The sequence below is a fragment of the Rattus rattus genome, chromosome 9, assembly GCF_011064425.1.
Source record: "Rattus rattus isolate New Zealand chromosome 9, Rrattus_CSIRO_v1, whole genome shotgun sequence".
In the NCBI taxonomy this organism is placed as follows: domain Eukaryota; kingdom Metazoa; phylum Chordata; class Mammalia; order Rodentia; family Muridae; genus Rattus; species Rattus rattus.
Window position 1 is genome coordinate 59,513,914 of NC_046162.1, and position 20,023 is coordinate 59,533,936.

The window sequence follows — 20,023 nt, forward strand, 5'->3', positions numbered from 1 at the left end:
ACAGCCAGTAAATTCTAAGACACTGTGAGTTTCACATAACATATTTTTTTAGCATTTATTTGTCATGTTGATGTTATTTAGTGGAAAGGTAGTGGACTTTAATCCTAGTATTCTGGAGGCAGAAGCAGGCAGATTTCTGAGTTCAAGGCCAGCCTTGTCTACTGAGTGAGTTCCAGGATGCCATGGCTACCAAAAAAGTTATTTTGAATTTCACGTAACAAGTTGTGGATTGCTGTTATATGCAGGTGACAGTGGGCACAAAATGAGGCAAGAGCCTGTGATTGATCAGTGGGAAAAAAGTCGAGCTAAGAGTTTTAGAGAAGAGTAGAGACAGACAGAGGAAGAGATGGAGAGGAGACAAGACAGAACCTGTAGGAGAGGAAGAGCATCCAGAACCACACGGTCCTGGGACCCATAAGTCCCAGGGGGGGAATCTTAGATAGATGATGAAATAATAAAGAGGGCGAGTTTGCCCCATCTAGGTGTGTGGCCTGTGGTTATATCAACTGAGTTTTGAGTTCATTGTGTGGGCACTTTCTGACTTGAGAATTTACTAAGATAAATCTGATAAATTACAAGCCTCCAGACTTTCGATTTTACCTGGTTAAGGGAATTTGGGACAGCTAACCACAGTGGGCAAGCCCTCTGGGAACGTGAGCAGAATCCACAGCAAGAGAACCTCCAGGTGGGCGGTCTCTGTATGGATCGAGCCATGGAAACTGTGAGACTGCCTGGGCCAGAGATTAGCCTGCATCAGCATGGGATGGTGCCCTTTTTTTTTTTTTTTTAATATTTCACACAACAAGAAGTTGTGTAAGTCTTAGTAAGGGTTTTGCTGCTCTGAACAGACACCATGACCAAGGCAGCTCTTATGAGGAGAAGCTGAGAGTTCTACATCTTCATCTGAAGGCTGCTAGCAGAATACTGGCTTCCAGGCAGCTAGGATGAGGGTCTCAAAGCCCACACCCACAGTGTCACATCTGTTCTAACAATGCCATACCTTCCAGAGTGCCACTCCCTGAGCCAATCACATATAAACCATGATATTCCACTCCCCAGACCACATAGGCTTGTTCAAACATGTGAGTCTATAGGGGTTATATCTAGCCATGACATAATAAAGAAAGGACATTTAGTCCTACTTCCAAATTCTCTATAGTTTATAGGAGTATCAACAATGTTAAAAGTCCAAACTTGAAAGTCTCTTCTGAGATCCATCCAATCACTTAACTGTAATCCCGGAAACAAGCAAGAAACCAGCAGGACAGACTCCAGACTCTGCATCATCATGCCTTATGTCAAAGCACTTTTCAGACCTCTAACATGTTTTTCATCTTTGTTGACAGCAACATGTTTTTATTCCTGGGATCCTTCTACTCCCTGTTAGCAGCTTTCCTCAGCAGATATCCTATGGCTCTGACATCTTGAAAATCTTGGGGTCTCCAAGGCAGTTTCAAAGTTATAGGTTCTCATTTCAATGTCTGGGATCATCACATGATCTTCTGGGCTCCTCCAAAGGGCTGGCATCACTTTTCCAGCTCTGCCCTCTGTAGCACTCTATGCTCAGGTTGATCCACTCCATTGCCACTGCTGTTCTTGGTGATCATCCCATGGTATTGGCATCTCTAATATACTGGGGTCTTCCACTGCAACTAAGCTTCCCCATAGCGTCTCATAGCTCTCTCTTCATTGTGCCTCAATACCTTTACATGATCCCTTCAGTCCTGGGCCATCAACTGTAACTGAGACTGCTTCACCAATGGCCTTCCATGGCCTCTCACAGTGTCAAGCCTCAGCTGTTCTTCATGGCTGCTTCCTGCCTTCAAAACCAGTACCACCTGGGTGACTCTCACACATTAGCAAGTACAGGTGCAGCATGAGGAACAACCTTGGCTAACACTGAAACACAGCTTCTTTGTGTTCTTAGGAAACACTTCCCCTCACCTCAGTGACCTCAGTTTTTTTTTTTTTTTTTTTTTTATTAACTTGAGTATTTCTTATTTACATTTCAATGTTATTCCCTTTCCGGTTTCCAGGCAAACATCCCCCTAACCCCTCCCCCTCCCCCTCTTTATATGGGTGTTCCCCTCCCCATCCTCCCCCCATTACCACCCTCCCCCCAACAATTACGTTCACTCGGGGTTCAGTCTTAGCAGGACCAAGGGCTTCCCCTTCCACTTGTGCTCTTACTAGGCTATTCATTGCTACCTATGAGGTTGGAGCCCAGGGTCAGTCCATGTATAGTCTTTGGGTAGTGGCTTAGTCCCTGGAAGCTCTGGTTGGTTGGCATTGTTGTTCATATGGGGTCTCGAACCCCTTCAAGCTCTTTCAGTTCTTTCTCTGATTCCTTCAACGGGGTCCTGTTCTCAGTTCAGTAGTTTGCTGCTGGCATTTGCCTCTGTATTTGCTGTATTCTGGCTGTGTCTCTCAGGAGCGATCTACATCCGGCTCCTGTCGGCCTGCACTTCTTTGCTTCATCCATCTTGTCTAATTGGGTGGCTGTATATGTATGGGCCACATGTGGGGCAGGTCCTGAATGGGTGTTCCTTCTGCCTCTGTTTTAATCTTTGCCTCCCTATTCCCTGCCAAGGGTATTCTTGTTCCCCTTCTAAAGAAGGAGTGAAGCATTCACATTTTGATCATCCGTCTTGAGTTTCATGTGTTCTGTGCATCTAGGGCAATTCAAGCATTTGGGCTAATAGCCACTTATCAATGAGTGCATACCATGTGTGTTCTTCTGTGATTGGGTTACCTCACTCAGGATGATATTTTCCAGTTCCAACCATTTGCCTACGAATTTCATAAAGTCATTGTTTTTGATAGCTGAGTAATATTCCATTGTGTAGATGTACCACATTTTCTGTATCCTTTCCTCTGTTGAAGGGCATCTGGGTTCTTTCCAGCTTCTGGCTATTATAACTAAGGCTGCGATGAACATAGTGGAGCACGTGTCTTTGTTATATGTTGGGGCATCTTATCCCTTCTGTTTTTAACGGAAGCCAGAGCCACATGGAAGAACCAGCTGAGTTCTGCTGCTTGCAGGATCTAGACCACGCCCCGCTCCCCTATTCTATTCCTAGCTTTCTCTTTCCCATCTCCCTCTCTGCCTAAGCTTTGCTTTCCCGGAACTTGCTCTGTAGATTGGCCTGGAACTAAGAGATCTGCATGGCTCCGTCTCCTGTCACGCTGGGATTAAAGGTGTGTGCTACCATGCCTGGATTTGTACTTTTCTTCACCTAGAAACTGCTTTGTCCCAGGATGCTGGGCCTTTCATCCTGGGATTAAAGGCGTGTACCACCATTCCTGGATCTAAATTTTGCTGGGTAGGATCTTATCCAAAGGTCCCCACACCCTTAATTCAATTTAATAACTTTGAACACAGAATTCAGTTCCATATCACTTCCTGATGCCCCTTTAATACTCCAACCATATATTTTATATTTTTCTTTTCTAAGCTTGCTACACTTGTTCAAATGCTCTCCATGAGACTCAACCAGAGAACAAAGTCTCTGCTGGGCTTTTTTTGAGAATCCCTTTGTCAATGCATTTAATCGGAGTTTCTTCACCTTAGCCTCAGGCAAGCTCTTCAGACAAGGGCAAAAAGTAGCCACCTTCTTTACCAAAATACTATAGAAGCAGTCTCAAAGCCACATATTGATTCTTCACCGAAACCTCTTGGGCAAGGTCCGCACAATTCAAAGCATTCTGAGCAACAAATTCTTCCATATTCCTGCTAGGATGGCCCATTAAGCCTGATTTAAAGCATTCCACTGCTTTCCAAATCCAAAATCTGAAAATCCACACTCTACCAAACAAAAGTAGTCAGGCCAATCACAAAAAAAACCCCACTCCTGGTAGACTTCTCTTAGTTAAGGTTTTACTGCAGTGAATAGACACCATGACCAAGGCTGCTCTTATACGGACAACATTTAATTGGGTCAGGCTTACAGGTTCAGAGGTTCTGTCCAGATCATGAAGGTAAGAACATGATCTCATCCAGGAAGGCATGGTACAGGAGAAGCTGACAGATCTACAACTTCATCTGATGGCTGCTAGCTGAATGCTGGCTTCCAGGCAGCTAGGATGAGGGTCTCCAAGCCAACTCTCACAGTGACACTCCTACTCCAACAAGGTCACAGTTTCCAATACTGCCAAACTCTGGGGCAAGCACATATAAACCATCACACAAGTAAACATTTCTGTTATCTAAATACAACTTTAGTCTCCTCCCGTTTTCTTCAGGAAGCAGGTTAGATGGATGCTAGACACTCACAGAAAATAACACCTGCTCCATTCTGCCCATCAGGGATACTGGTACTAGACACGTCCCTTCAGTTCTCCAGCCCACCCGCTACAACGCTCTTCTCAGCTACACAGGGTGCCTGGCCTTCTCCTCTTTCCTGAGACATAATTCCAGAGGGGGCTTCCAGCCAGGACAGGGTGGCAGGCAGCAGGGAATGAAGGACCACAAAAGTCTCTCTCAGGACACAGACAGAGACAGTGGGGCCTGGGCAGAGGCAGGAGGGCCAGAAGTCCAAGTTAGCAACCATTTCTCTCAAGAGGGCAGAAGTGTGAATGTTGTTGGGAAATATCAGCACTGTCCCAAGGAGGTTCCAGCTCAGCTGGGGACAGAGGCCTCACTCAGACTCCATTACTAACTACAGGGGGTTGACAAGAGGTGTACTCCCCCCTCTCTGCTTTTCTATCCCTAGATTCAGTCACCAGAGATTGCAAGTCGAGAGAGGATCTCTGGGGCCAGATCTCAGTTGCACGTGGCTTGGCTCTGGAAGTTTCTGGTTTTAAGCACTAAAAGGGCCAAGAGATAATGAGAAACAGAGGCAGAAAGTGGGAGAGAGACCACAGGCCAATTCCTTGCAGGAGAACAAGGGAGCTTCAGGGTCCCTGAGCCCCAGGAGTGCGGGAACCAAAACAGTCAAGTCTGGTAAAATCAAAACCAAAACAGTCTTGCTCCACTGACTAACAGTGGGTGTCAGTAACGGGAGGTAAAACAGAGGGGTCCAAATAGATGCTTTGGGACGTGGCACCCATTAGGACAGTAAAATTGGAAAACGGAAACTGGGAGAAAAGTTGAGGTTTGGAGAGTCTCTCAGGATGACAGAGAATAAAGGAACCAGAAGTAAGGGGAGGTTTCCAACAAGTTACCTGTATCCCACAGCCAAGTTACAGAGGACAGGGAACAGGAGATGTGAGATGTACCTAGCATTAACACCAGAGCCTCCAAGGTGACCTTCCTGTGTCCCCAGACCAGACAGCAACTCAGTCACTGAGTCCTTATGCCCCTTCCTCTAGCCCAGATGCCACACACATGTCTCTCTTCCGCCCTTGACAGTCATATTACATCCACCAGTCTGCCTGCTTTCTTGCAAGGGGCCTCAGAGCCTCTCAGGTCAAGACCCAAGTCTCTGAGCGTACTGAGGGGCTGGCCGATGCTGCCACCTCCTGGCCATAATCTCACTCCCTGAGTCTGTACATGAATCCCACCTGGACTGCTCATGCCCTTGAGGGCCACCAATGGACAAAGTGTTTAGCCATGATTTTTCTTTAGACAGAAAGGAAATGTGCCAACATCTCCCCCATAAATTGCAAAACAGAGGGAACACTAACATCCCAGTACTGTGGGGAATGCTGTGCCAATGGGTTTCCTCCCCAACTCAGGGTCTTTTCCTCCTCTGTTGGACAAAGCACAAAGGAATGGCACCTTTTATGTGACACATACCCCATTATCCTTTGTGTGCCCTGGCCTGCCTTTCCCACAATCTCTGCCTCCCGCCCTTACCATATCTCCCTTGTGTCTGGCAAGGACTGCACCCTCCAGTGTTGAGAGGATCTCTCCAATTTTTTTCCTTTACTTTGATTTTATTGAGACAGGATTTCTCTGAGTAGCCTTGGTTGTCCTGGAAGTCACTCTGTAGACCAGGCTGGCATTGAACTCAAACATGTACTTGTCTCTGCCTCGAAAGTTCAAGGATTAAATGTATATGTCACCACTTCTTGGACTGGATTTAAATTTCTTACTTAAAAGGTATTTTATGTAACGTAGGCGTGTGATAGAGTTTGAGCCCCTCTCGTGCACCAGGCACTTGTGTCCGGCTTTCCAGCGCCTGCAGTGAAGATGTCCCACCCATCCCCAGCAGCCAAGCCCTCCAATTCCAAGAACCCGAGAGTCTTCTTTGACGTGGACATCGGTGGGGAGTGAGTTGGACAAATTGTTTTAGAATTGTTTGTAGATATTGTTCCTAAAACTGCAGAAAATTTTTGTGCATTGCGTACAGGAGAAAAGGGCACTGGATGGACAGCTGGGAAACCTCTGCATTTTTTTTTTTTTGGTTCTTTTTTTCGGAGTTGGGGACCGAACCCAGGGCCTTGCGCTTCCTAGGTAAGCGCTCTACCAATGAGCTAAATCCCCAGCCCCGAAACCTCTGCATTTTAAAGGATGTCCTTTCCACCGAATTATTAAGAAGTTTATGATTCAGGGTGGAGACTTCTCAAATCAGAATGGGACAGGTGGAGAAAGTATTTATGGTGAAAAATTTGAAGATGAGAATTTTCTTTATAAGCATGATCGGGAGGGTTTGCTGAGCATGGCAAATGCTGGCCCCAATACAAATGGTTCTCAGTTCTTTATCACAACAGGCCCAACTCCTCATGTGGATGGGAAACGTGTGGTATTTGGTCAAGTAATGAAAGGACTCGGTGTGGCAAGGATGCTTGAAAATGGAGAAGTGAATGGTGAAGAACCTGCCAAACTGTGTGTTATTGCAGAATGTGGAGAATTGAAGGAAGAGGATGACTGGGGAATATTCCCCAAAGACGGCTCTGGTGACTGTCATACAGATTTCCCCGAGGATTCAGACATAGACTTAAAGGATGTAGATAAAATTTTATTAATATTCGAAGACTTAAAAAACATTGGAAATACTTTTTTCAAGTCTCAACACTGGGAGATGGCTATTAAAAAATATGCAAAGGTTTTAGGTACGTGGATAGTTCAAAGGCTGTTATTGAGAAAGCAGATCTAGCCAGACTGTAGCCTAGAGCCTTAAGTCATGTGCGGCTGAATATTGGTGCTTGGGAATTGAAGATGTCAAATTGGCAGGGGGCGATTGACAGTTGCTTGGAGGCTCTTGAAATGGACCCTTCAAACACTAAAGCACTATCTCGAAGAGCGCAAGGATGACGAGGATTGAACGAATATGATCAAGCATTGGCTGGTCTTAAGAAGGCGCAGGAGATAGCCCAGGAGATAAAGCTGTCCAGGCAGAATTGCTTAGTCAAACAACTGATAAAGGCACAGGAAGATAAAGAGAAGGCAGTGTATGCAAAAAATGTTTGCTTAATAAGGATTAAAGTTTCCTTAACTATTATACATTGATTATATAAAGGACAATGTATATTACTGTCTACATAATCCCTGATGTGTTTTTCTTGACCTTTGTCATTGTTTACATAGCAGCGCTGACATCGGTTCCTTCTTAATAAAGCTATGAATTACAGTGAATCTCATTTTAAAAAAGGGTATTTTATATCAGAAGTTTGAGGCACACACATTTAATCCCAGTACTCTGGATACAGACATAGGTGGATCTTGAGTAGAAGGCCAGCCTGGCATACACAGTGAGTTCTAGGACAGCAAGGGCTACACAGAGAAACCCTGACTTGACAAACTAAAACAATAATAAAAAATATTTTAATTACACTTATTGATTTCCATACACTCTCACAAGCTCTCTCCCTCTCCCTCCTTGTTCTCATTCTCTCTCTCTCTCTCTCTCTCTCTCTCTCTCTCTCTCTCTCTCTCTCTGTGTGTGTGTGTGTGTGTGTGTGTTTGCAGGCAAGTGCATGGACTTGAATTTCTCATTCCACTAGAAGGGGACCAGAGATCAAATTCAGTTTTCCAAAGTTAGATGGGGTGGAACATGTCTTAATCTCTATATAGGGTAGGCAGAGGCAGGGGGATCTCTGTGAGTCGGAGGATTGACTGGTCTAAGTAGTGAGTTCCAGGACAGCCAGGGCTTTTTAGAGAGACCCTGTCTCAAAGAGCAAAACAAAAGAAAAATTCAGGTTTTTGGGCCTGGAAGTAAGGACATTTCCCCACTGAATCACCTGACTGGCCTTAAAGGTTTGTTTTGTTTAAGGTATATTTATGTCATTTTTATTTCTATGAGTATTGATTGGCCTCATGTATGTACACCATATGCATGCATAATGCCCTCAGAGTTCAGAAGATGGGATGATCTAAAAGAAGACTTACAGATGATTATGAGCCATCTTCTATGAAGATGCTGGACACAGAATCCAGGTCCAAGGACAGCTGCTGCTAACCCCTGAGTCACCTCCCCAGACATTTCCCCTCCTGACACCCAAAGGGTTTCTGAGTGAAGTCCTGGCTGTCCTGGAATCCCCTCCATAGCACAGGCTAGCCTCAGAGATCCACCTCTTTCTGTCCTGAGTGTTGGGGAATTAAAGGCTTGTGCTAACACCACTGGGTTTTTGAAATTTAACCCTGGCTGTCCCGGATCCAATAGATTGTAGTTTTGAACTCACAGAGCTGTGCCTGCTTAGTGATGGGATTAAAGGTGTGTGGCCATGCCCTGCTCTAAACACTATTTAAGCACAGAACAACAGACTAAGTTCTAGAGTGTTCTGCTCCATCCAACTCACCAAGTTGGTAAATCAAACTCTGCTAACCTCCCAATTCCTCCATCCTCAAACTCAACAAGGCCAGCTCCTCTCTACTTCCCTTCCCTGAGCTCTGGCTAGGCTCTAAGACCTGGTCCAGCCCAACACCACTGTGTTAACTCTACTCTTATCCTGAGGCTGGGCCCCATAGGTGGAGAGAAGTTGGTAAGGTCTTGCCCAGTTCCTGGGTCCTTACACATCTAAGCTCTTTGGCCCTCCTGCCAGGATGCAGGAAGCCTGGGTGTCAGGAGCACTCACCATGATCTTCGGAACGCTTTTCGGATTGCAAGGAGTAAGCTCCAATGAGGTAAGCAGGACTCTGTGACTTTGGAGGACTCTTTGGGGGCAGAGGCTTGCCTTGGAGCCCAGTCCCAGCTTTATCTTGACAGGAATTCCCTTAACCACAGGCATTGGTAACTTCCTTCCTACTCTGTTTGGGGAAAGTGGAAGTAGGGTCCACAAGGAGGCCCTGGGTAAACCTGGGCCCCTATTTTGGGCAGGACTGTGTTGTTAACTGGGAACTGGCTCCAACCACAGCCCTGAATAGGGGCTTTGACCCCCGGTTTAGCCTTTGCATGCCTCTGAGTCAGGCTGAGGATCCTGAGGTCTTGCTTGTCTGGATTAGGTGTCTCTGCTTCCCTGACCCTGCATGGCTGGTGACCTTGCGGTGTAGTTTATTGGTTCTCTCTGACTTATCTGTTTGTGTACCAGGGAGGTGGAGGTTCTCTCTCTTCTCTAATTAGTTTGAATTTGATCTCACAGTCAACTTGGCTGCCTAGGCTGGGTGACCTCCTGCTGTGATCTCAGGGAGGCAGGATTGGAGTTCTCTTTCTCTTCAAACTCTTTAAGTGACTTGGGTTGGCAGGTTTTACTGAGAAGTGGTCAGAAGAAGCCTTTTAAACCTACAATCTTTTGGTTTCTTTTGTTTTTTGAGACATGGTTCCTCTAGCTGAGGATATACTAGAACTTGTTAGTCCAGGATGGCCTCAACTCTGCCTCTGCCTCTGGAGTACTGGGATTAAATTTACAATCTTGGTTGAGAATCTTCTGGGTGGTGCTTCCCAAGTAGCTCCCCAGAACAGTGCTCATTGGCTGTTTGAAGCCCCTAATTCTCCATCCAAGGCCATGTATGAGTGAACCCAGGTTCAAGACACTTCCCATTTGGTACCTCTGCATCCTTTTTTGACCCCTCTCTGCAGATCCAAGTACAAGTGCTGTCAAAACACCAATCAGATCTGATAAATCCATGTTTACTAATATTCAGGCTCCCAACCATCCTGATCTGACCACATGGTTAAGGTGGGACAGGGAATAATCCGGATCCAGTTTATTAAACCTGTCATTTTTTTTTTTGACACAGGCTGTCACTATGTAGATTGTACTAACTGTGAATTCACCATAGATCTGCATTGGTATCTCAGCATTGGAATTAAAAGGAGTTAGAGGGTGGGTCTACCATGCCTGCCTTAACTGCTGTTTAAATGTAGTTAGCAGAGGAGCCCAGTGGTGTTAGCAGCACACACCTTTATTCCCTGCACTGGGGACGCAGAGGCAGGTGGATCTGACTCCTAGGCCAGCCTGGTCTACAGAGCCTGTTCCAGGACAGCCAGGGGTGCACAGAGAAACCTTGTCTTGAAAAAAATACAGTCCAAGACGAGACAGTGGTATTTGGACAAGTGGGGAGAGGAGAGAGAGAGAGAGAGAGAGAGAGAGAGAGAGAGAGAGAGAGAGAGAGAGACAGAGAGAGAGAGAGAGAGAGAGAGAGAGAGAGAAAGAAAGGGAGGGAGAGGGAGAGAAAGAAAGGGAGGAGAGGGGGAGAGAGAGAGAGAGAGACAGAGAGACAGAGAGACAGAGAGACAGAGAGAGAGAGAGAAAGAATGGAAGAATGGAGTAGGGAGGGAGGAGGAGGGAGGGGGAGGGAGGGAGGAGAGAGCGAGAGAAAGGAGCATGTTTATGAGTTCCTGGGCCCTTGTGTCTTCTGCTTACTGTACCCATCCTTACCAAAGAACACAGGGACTGTGAGCATGGAGAGGAGATGACCCAGCTGTGACTGTCACCTGTCCTTTCCTCTTTTCTTTAACAAGGGAAAGGCTACCGTAAGGATCATTGGAAAAGCCAAAGCTGCCTTCCTAGTCTTCATTGGTTGGCACAGGGTCTAAGTCTAGCTGCCCTAGAAACTGTGGAGTTCTCAGATTGGAGGCATGCACCACCACACATGGTGATGGTTTGAAGTGAAGTAGCCAGAGAGGGCAATGCCTTAATACCTGAGGGAAGAGAGTTCTAATTAAGAGCTTACACAGTACTGCTAATGACAGCATGGGATTCTGTATGGAGACCCTGAGCGTCTCAAAATACTGAAGGATACAGGGCAAGGGTTTGCAATGGGGACCTGAGGATGGATAGGACATGAGTGTGTTTAGTGAACTCCCAGAGTGGTGTCGACTGATGACAGTGAGTCAAGGGTGTAGGTGCAACGTGGTGCTTAGGTTGCTTTCTGGGAATCTCTGAATCTAAGGATCCACTATGGGAAGCTTCATAGGACAATTTCTAATTGTGTGTGTAAGAGAGAGCCAGGGTCAGTGGTGCCCATCTTTAATCCAAGAGATGGAGGCAGAGACAAGTCGATCTCTGAATTCCAGGCTAGCCAGGACAAGCCAGGGAGACCCTTGCCTGTCTCAATACAAACTTGTTAGGGGCTCCCTTGGTAAGTCAAGACTTTAAGCCTAGCACTTGGGTAGGCAGAGGTAGGCTTCTGTTGTTGAACCTGGACATGGTAGTTGGAGGGAGGGCCTGTCTGAAACGATATACTATATCTAGCTTTAGTTTTTATTGAGACATAGATTCCTGTTTCCTATATGGACTCACCTTGGCTGTGCAGCCGTGGATAGTCCAGCCTTCTCTTGAGTTCTGTACTAAATAGCAAGTACTATTGCCATGCTGAACAAGCACTCTAACATCCCAGACCCAACTCCCAGGCTTTGAACTCTGACCTCTGTCTTTTTCCTCCCACAGACCGTGAATAACTGTGAAGAGCTGTAAGTATGGGATGTTGTCGATGATGTCAGTAAAGGCAGGGGGGTCAGGTGTGTGCTCAGATGCGGCCCTGGATAAGGTGACAGACACCTAATTAAAATCACTATGCTGAAACCACAGCCCCTGTCACCTTACCCAACCATGGGATCTGCAGGTCTGTAACTCTTGCTAATTCCCAACCTTCCATAGGTGGGAGGGGGGAGACAAATGGTCAGTATTGCACTCCTGGCTACCATGTAAGATCCTCAGCAGACCACTCTGCCTGAGGAACAAGGGCACACTACTGCCATGGAGAACTGTGAACCCAGGTCTCAGGTCCATACCCCAATCCCTCCCAGTGAGCCCCAGAGGGATCTGGACCCCACACACTAAGGGTGACTTGCACTTGAGGGCCTAGGTGTCTAGGGAAGCAGGGACCCTTTCTTTGAGGCTGCGATGTCATCAGTATCTCCCCATGCTTGTTCGTCCTGACTAGACACTGCCCCAAAGGATTCAGATGCTGTGAGAATGAATGCTGTCAGGAAAGCAAGATCTGGGATCCTGAAAATGACCCCCTCAGGTAAGCACTGGTTCACCCCTCCAGGGCATCATTCACTGAGGGCTGGGTTCACCAGAGACAGGGTGAGGGTGAGGGATGGAGGAGGCAGAACAAGGGAGCATGGCCTCGGCACTTATGACAATACCATGCCCACCTCCCTAGGATCGTGGTCATCACCTTATTGGTCATTATCGTCCTCCTGTGCATCTGTGGCCTTGTGATGTCCAAGTGCAAACGACTACACCATGACCTCAGAGCAGCAGATAATCAGACTCCTCCAGATGCACCCTCCATCGAGCCCCTAGAGAGCATTTGGGTCACCTCTTTGGATCCCCTACCAACCTACAGTCAGGTGGGTCTTTCTGTCCCCATACCTAATGTGTTTCATAGCTGGCTGTCCAACCTGCTGAAATAATGCTTTGCAGGCTGAGGGACTATGGACTGGGAAGGGCTCTGCCAACCACATTTGTCCTTTTTTTAAGCAGACTCCAAATAAAGCAAATGTGCCTCTTCTCCTGCAGGTTGTCCTGAACTCAACACCCACAGAACCACCTCCTCCCTACAGTCTCAGGCCTGAGCGCCATACTGGCCAGAGGAGAGGGACTCGCTATGCAACCATTTGAGCTACAACACACAAACCTCTTGGAGGAAGCCAAAGACCATGGAATGACTGCCTACCCCATCCTGTCATTTGTTCTTTGAATTAATTTATTGATTTTGTATACCGCTGTCCCCTCCCCTTTTGTCATGGGAACTATCCTGGATCTGTAATCTCTGTCCCAAAATAAAAGCTGTTGAATTTTAATAATTGGCAGAGTCTGTAGTTGATATAAAAAAATCATTGGTCGTGGTCTTCTCATGTACACTGGACAGCTCACTCTGCCATTCTACAGAAGCGAGTCAGTGCCTGGAAGACTGAACTGGTCAGACTCTCTGAGACTTCTTCAAACCATACCTGTGCTGAGAGGATCTCACTGCACCTCTATAGCAGTGCAAAAACCACAGGTGCCAAGGTTCTGTCTGGCTGCTAAGTGCTGATGGGGACCAGTTCAGAGGCTAAGGAGACACTTCAGCTGCTTCCAATGGTGACTGACTGCCCTGAGCACCTGCTGGGAGGATGGAGAATCCAAGATGTGAAGGGAAGCTTAGACCTTGTGTTTCCTGGGATCTTGGGGGTTCAAAAGAAATGAACTGGAAAGACAATACAATTCTACTCTATTCCTGTGACATGATTTCCTAGGAGACCAGAACTGGATTAGTCATGGGACTATTAGGGAGTAACAATTCAGAGAACAGCCTTCTAGAGAAGGTAAAGTGGGGAGAAAGCATGGAGAAGCGTGCATGAACAGAAATGTGTGGAGTGAGGTCTAGGGAACACTAATTTTCATTTCCTCGAATAGAATCCCTTGGATGTAGTGGGGGGGCTGACCCCACCTTTCACCTTCTGTTGAGAGTGGGTTCCAGGCATTAATGCTACAGCCCACCCAAGGTGAACTCCTAAAGAGAAGGTTTTGTCCAGAGGCTGAGGTACTGAGGACATCTTGGAGCTTGGAGTGTCCAGAGGCTGAGGAAGGGAATGAAGACAGTTCCTGTTGGAGGGGCCTGGGCACCTACTGTGGTCGTTACTGTGTGTCCTGCAGGGGGCTGAAGGCCAATGTTTCTCTGCAGACAGACAACACTAGGGAAACTCACTGCTTACGTGTGCAGGCAGGGCATGGGTCTGTCCTGGACTCACTCTGTAGAGCAGGCTGGCTACAAGTGCGGGATCCTCTGGCTGCCACAGAAGATGGCAAGACAGGGAATCCAGGGACATTCAGGTTCTGAGCGAGAGCAGTAGATGCTGACAAAATGCTACTGTGCAGGGAAAAGAAGTCGTGATGGAGGGAGTGTGGGTAGACAGGTTTGTTTTGATGTGGGAGTCTTTCTAAAGGAGGAGGGACACCTCAGCCTCCTTCCCCCCCACCATATTGAAGATGGTCTAGGGCTTTCCAATCAGTGCTTGGCCTGCAGAGAGTGGCTCTCCTGAAGTTCATTGGCTGGAATATCATGTTTAAAATGTGTATTCATCGGTGTTGTGGGAGGGTCACAGGTCCCCCTGATGTTTCAGATGGTTATGACCTGCCATGCGGGTGTTGGGAATTGAACCTAAGTACTGACAAGTAGCAGGCATTAATAACCACTGAGCCCTCTCTCCAGGCCTCTGAGTGAGTCTGTTCCCACTCAGTTTCTGAGGGTTTCGAGAAGTGGGTGAGGGTTTAGAGAAGTCATGGTGTCACAGGTGAGCCTACACTGTAGTGCTCTAAGCTCAGGTTGATCCACTCAACTGCCACTGCTGTTCTTGGCGATCATCTCATGCTACTGGCATCTCCACTATGCTGGGGTCCTCACAATGAAGTAGGCATCACCCATATTTTCTCATAGGCTCTCTTCATGGTGCCAAGCCTCAGTTCCTTTGCATGACCTCTTCTGTCCTGGACCATCAACTACAACTGAAGCTGCACCTTCACCAACGGCCTTCCATGCTCTCTCACAATTCCAAGCCTCAGGTGTTCTTCATCACTGCTTTGTGCCTTCAAAACCAGTACCACCTGGGTGACTCTCACACATTAGCAAGTACAGCTGCAGCATGTGGTACAACCTTGGCTATCCCTGAACACAGCAACTTTGAGCTCACTGGAAATACTTCCCCTCACCTCAGCGACAATGGTCTCTTCTTAATCACAGCTCATTTCTCAGCTCCAGTTAAACAACATCAATCTTCCCTGTCATCCATTCTGTTTCTATCTGTGAAGCCAGAGCCACATGGAAGAACCAGCTGAGTTCTGCTGAGCGCCATCAAGACCATGACCCGCTCCCCCATTCCATTCCCAGCCTTCTGTTTCCCATGTCCCACTCTGCCTACGCTTTGATTTCCTGGAACTTGCTCTGCAGGCTGTCCTGGAACTAATAGATCTGCAGGGCTCAGTCTCCTGTAACCCTGGCTTTCCTGGATCTAACATACATTATCATAGTAATTTTGAACTCAGCAGAGCTGTGCCTACTTAGTGATGGGATAACGGTGTGTCGCCACGCCCTGCTCTAAACACTATTTAAGCACAGAACAACAGAGGCAATTCCAGAGTGTTCTGCAACTTCTAACTCACCAAGTTGGTAAATCAAACTTTCCTAACCTCCCAATTCCTCCAACCTCAAATTCAAGCAGGGCCAGCTCCTCTCTCCTTCCCTTCCCTGAGCTCTGGCTAGGCTGTAAGCCTTGATCCTGCCCAATTCCAGTGTGTTAACTCTGCCCTTATCTAAGCTCATAGACCCTTTTGCCAGTATGCAGGAATCCTGGTTCCTGGGCACACTCACTCTGAACTTTGGCCTGCTTTCCAGTCTGCAAGGAGTAAGCAGCAATGAGGTAAGCAAAAGTCTTTGACTTTGGAGGACTCCCTGAGGCAGAGGCTTTCCCTGGAGCCCAGTCTATCAGCCTTACCATGTCTGGAATTCCCTTAACCACTGGCAATGGGTAACTTGTTTTCTGTTCTTTTTCTGGGAAAAGGGAGGGAGGGGACTCTGACAGAGGCCCTTCAGAAACCTGGGCCTGTAATCATGGCAGGATTGCGTTGTTACCTGAGTATTTTTCCCAAGTAGAGCCCTGAATAGAAAGTTTGACCCCCGTTTTAGTCTTGATATGTCTTATTAAAGTCTGAGTCAGATTGAGGAACCTGACTTGGTTGTCTGGGTGTGGAGAATTTCCTTCCCTGTTGCTTCAAGGCTGGTGACCTTGGGTGCACTCATTGGCCCTATCAGGCACATATGTGATTGTGTAGGAGGGAAGTGGAGGCTACTGGAATGATCTTTACCGAAGCCAAAGCTGCCTTCCTAGTCTTCATTGGTTGGTACAGGGTCTGCTTCTATCTGCCCCAGAAACTGTGGAGTTCTCAGATTGGAGGCATACTCCACCACACATAACAAGGGCAATGCTTTGATACCTGGAGGAAGAGAGTCTGATTAAGACTTTATGCAGTACTGCTATGGTCAGCATGGGATTCTGTATGGAGACTGTGGGTGTCTCAAAAGACTGAAGAATACAGGTCAGGGATTTCCTACTGGTACCTGAGGATTGATAGGACATGAGTATGTTTACCAACTCCCAGAGTTGACTCTACTGATGAAAGTGACTGGGGGGTGTATGGGAAGTGAGGGGCTTAGGTTGTCCCTGGGGGAGGAGGACTGTGGAGCTAAGGATCCACTAAAGGTGGCTTCCTAGGCCAAGCTCCAATGATGTGTGTGGAATCCAAGGGTAGTGGGGCATATCTTTAATTCAGAGGTCTTTGGCAGAGATCTGTAGATCTCCGTGTTCCAGGCTAGCCAGGGTAACACGGTGATCCCCTTGCCTGTCTCAATAAGAAACGGGTGAAGGAGCTTCCTTGGTTCTTCAAGCCTTTAATCCCAGCTAGTGAGGGAGCAGAGATAGGCTGCAGTTGTTGCCCCTGGACATGGTAGTTGGAGGAACTGAGATTCTGAGCCCCACTGTCTGGAACAGTGTCTGAGCAGAGAGTAGCCCCAGTTCTTTCTGAGGCAGATATTCCTTTACAGTATTAGGCCTCACCTTGGCTGTGTATCTTGAAGTCCTGCCTTCATTTGAGTTCTGTACTGATGGACATCAACTCCTGGTTTACCCACATCTACCTGATTCATTGCCCGGCTGGACAAGCATTCTAGCACCTGAGACCCAACTCCCAGGCTGTGACCTCTGACCTCTGTCTTTTTCCTTTCACAGACTGTACAGAACTGTGAAGACTTGTAAGTATGGGACGTTGTCGATGATGTCAGTGAGGCAGTGGGGACTGGTGTGTGCTCAGATTCTGCCCTGGATATGGGGACAGATATGTAATTCATATCACTTTTAATGAAACCACAGCCCCTGTCACCTTGCCAAAGCTTGAGATATGCTGGTCTGTAACTCCTGCTAATTCCCAACCTTCCATAGTTGGGAGGGGGAGGACAAAAATGATCCGTGTGGCACTCCTGCCTCCCCTGTAAGATCCTCAGCAGATCACTCTGCCTGAGGAAAAGGGCCCCTTACTGCCATGGACAACTCTGACCTCAGGTCTCAGGTCCACACACCAATTCCTGCCTGTGAACCCAGGACAGATCTGTACCCCACACCCACTGAGGGATGCTTGCACTTGAGGTCCTAGGTGTCTGGGGAAGCTGGGACCCTTTCACTTGAGGCACGGATTTCATCGGTATCTCCCCATTCCTGTTTGTCCTGACTAGACACTGCCCCAAAGGATTCAAATGCTGTGACAATGAATGCTGTCAGGAAAGCAAGATCTGGGATCCTGATACTGAACACTTCACTTAAGCCCAGGGCTTCATTCACTGAGGGCTGGATCCACTAGAATCAGGGTGGGTTGGAGAATAGAGGAGGTCCAGCAAGGGCACATGGCTTAGGCACTTATGACAATACTATCCCCCACCTCCCTAGTATGGCACTGATCATCTTTTGGGTCATCTTCGCCCTCCTGTGCATCTGTGGCCTTGTCATGTCCAAGTGCAAAGGACTACAGCATGACCTCAGACCAGCAGATTATCAGACTCCTCCACATCCACCCTCCAAAGATCCTCTAGAGAGCATTTGGGTCACCTCCGGAGATCCAGTACCAACCATTCGTAAGTTGGGTCTTTCTGTCCCAATACGTAATGTGTTTCATAGCCAGCTGTCCAACCTGCTTAAATAATGGTTTGGAGGCTGGGGGACTATAGACTGGGAAGGGCTCTGCCTACCATATTTGTCCTTTTTTTCCGAGATATTAAGAAAAACAAATGTGCCTGTAATCCTGTAGGTTGTTCTTAATTCAACTGGGACTGAAACACATCCTCCCTACAGCATCAGGTCTGAGGGCCCTACTGGCCAGATGAGAGGGACTCGCTATGGAACCCTTTGACCTACCTCACAAACAAACCTCTTGGAGGCAGCCAAAGACCATGGAACTGACTGCATATCCCATCCTGTCTATTGGGATTACTAGGGAGTAACAATTCAGAAAACAGCCTTCGAGAGAAGGTAAAGTTGGGAGAAAGCTTGGAGAAGCATGCATGAATAGAAATGTGTGGAGTGAGGTCTAGGGAACACTTCTTTTCACCTCCTTTCCTAGAATCCCTTGGATGTAGTGGGGGGGCTGACCCCACCTTGTACCTTCTGTTGAGAGTGGGTTCCAGGCATTAATGCTACAGCCCACCCAAGGTGAACTCCTAAAGAGAAGAAGGTTTTGTCCAGAGACTGAGGTACTGAGGACATCTTGGAGCTTGGAGTGTCCAGAGGCTGAGGAAGGGATTGAAGACAGTTCCTGTTGGAGGTGCCTGGGCACCTACTGTGGTCTTTACTGTGTGTCCTGCAGGGGGCTGAAGGCCAATGTTTCTCTGCAGACAGACAGCACTAGGGAAACTCACTGCTTATGTGTGCAGGCAGGGCAGGGGAGCTGTGCTGGACTCACTCTGTAGAGCAGGCTGGCTTCAAGTGCGGGATCCTCTGGCTGCCACAGAAGATGGCAAGACAGGGAATCCTGGGACATTCAGGCTCTGAGCGAGAGCAGTAGATGCTGACAAAATGTTACTGTGCAGGGAAAAGAAGTTGTGATGGAGGGAGTGTGGGTAGACAGGTTTGTTTTGATGTGGGAGTCTTTCTAAAGGAGGAGGGACACCACAGCCTCCTTCCCCCCACCATATTGAAGATGGTCTAGGGCTTTCCAATCAGTGCTTGGCCTGAGAGAGTGGCTCTCCTGAAATTCATTGACTGGAATATCATGTTTAAAATGTGCATTCATTGGTATTGTGGGAAGGTCACAGATCCCCCTGGTGTTTCAGATGTTATGACCTGCCATTCGAGTGTTGGGAATTGAACCTAAGTACTGACAAGTAGCAGGCAGTAATAACCACTGAGCCCTCTCTCCTGGCCTCTGAGTGAGTATGTTCCCACTCAGTTTCTGAGGGTTTAGAGAAGTGGGTGAGGGTTTAGAGGAGTCATGTTAGAGTTTGCGGATTCAGCTCAGTGGTAGAGCGCTTCCCCAGGAAGCTTAAGGCCCTGAGTTTGGTCCCCAGCTCCGGAAAAAAAAAAAAAAAGAAAGAAGAAGAAAAGAAAAAAGAGAAGTCATGGTATCACAGGTGAGCCTACACTGTAGCGCTCTAAGCTTTGGTTGATCCACTCAACACCCAATGTTGTGCTTGGCGATCATCTCATGCTACTGGCATCTCCAAAATGCTGTGGTCCTCACAATGAAGTAGGCGTCACCCATATCCTTTCACAGGCTTTCTTCATGGTGCCAAGCCTCAGTTCCTTTGCATGACCTCTTCTGTCCTGGACCATCAACTACAACTGAAGCTGCACCTTCACCAACGGCCTTCCATGCTCTCTCACAATTCCAAGCCTCAGGTGTTCTTCATCACTGCTTTGTGCCTTCAAAACCAGTACCACCTGGGTGACTCTCACACATTAGCAAGTACAGCTGCAGCATGTGGTACAACCTTGGCTATCCCTGAACACAGCATCTTTGAGCTCACTGGAAATACTTCCCTTCACCTCAGCGACAATGGTCTCTTCTTAATCACAGCTCATTTCTCTGCTCCAGTTAAACAACATCAATCTTCCCTGTCATCCATTCTGTTTCTATCTGTGAAGCCAGAGCTACATGGAAGGAACCAGCTGAGTTCTGCTGAAGCCATCAAGACCATGACCCAGCTCCCCCATTCCATTCCCAGCCTTCT

The 20,023-nt window shown here is 47.5% G+C and overlaps 1 protein-coding gene and 1 pseudogene across 1 annotated transcript; both read left to right on the forward strand.

Annotated features, from left to right (window-relative positions):
- Window positions 1-6,133: 6,133 nt before the first annotated feature.
- Window positions 6,134-9,006, forward strand: LOC116910328 (annotated as a pseudogene).
- Window positions 9,007-11,145: 2,139 nt separating this feature from the next.
- On the forward strand, window positions 11,146-12,894 carry LOC116910329 (transmembrane protein 92-like). Its single transcript, XM_032914189.1, has 5 exons — window positions 11,146-11,151; window positions 11,713-11,735; window positions 12,209-12,292; window positions 12,434-12,623; window positions 12,793-12,894. The coding sequence occupies exons 1-5, from the start codon at window positions 11,146-11,148 to the stop codon at window positions 12,892-12,894; spliced, it is 405 nt and encodes a 134-aa protein (XP_032770080.1).
- Window positions 12,895-20,023: the final 7,129 nt, after the last annotated feature.

What these genes read in the sequence shown, in the direction of transcription:
- LOC116910329 (XM_032914189.1), top strand. An exon ending in CCTGAAAATGACCCCCTCAG is followed by an intron (nt 12,293 to 12,433) that starts GTAAGCACTGGT and finishes CCACCTCCCTAG; the next exon opens with GATCGTGGTCATCACCTTAT. An exon ending in CCCTACCAACCTACAGTCAG is followed by an intron (nt 12,624 to 12,792) that starts GTGGGTCTTTCT and finishes CTTCTCCTGCAG; the next exon opens with GTTGTCCTGAACTCAACACC.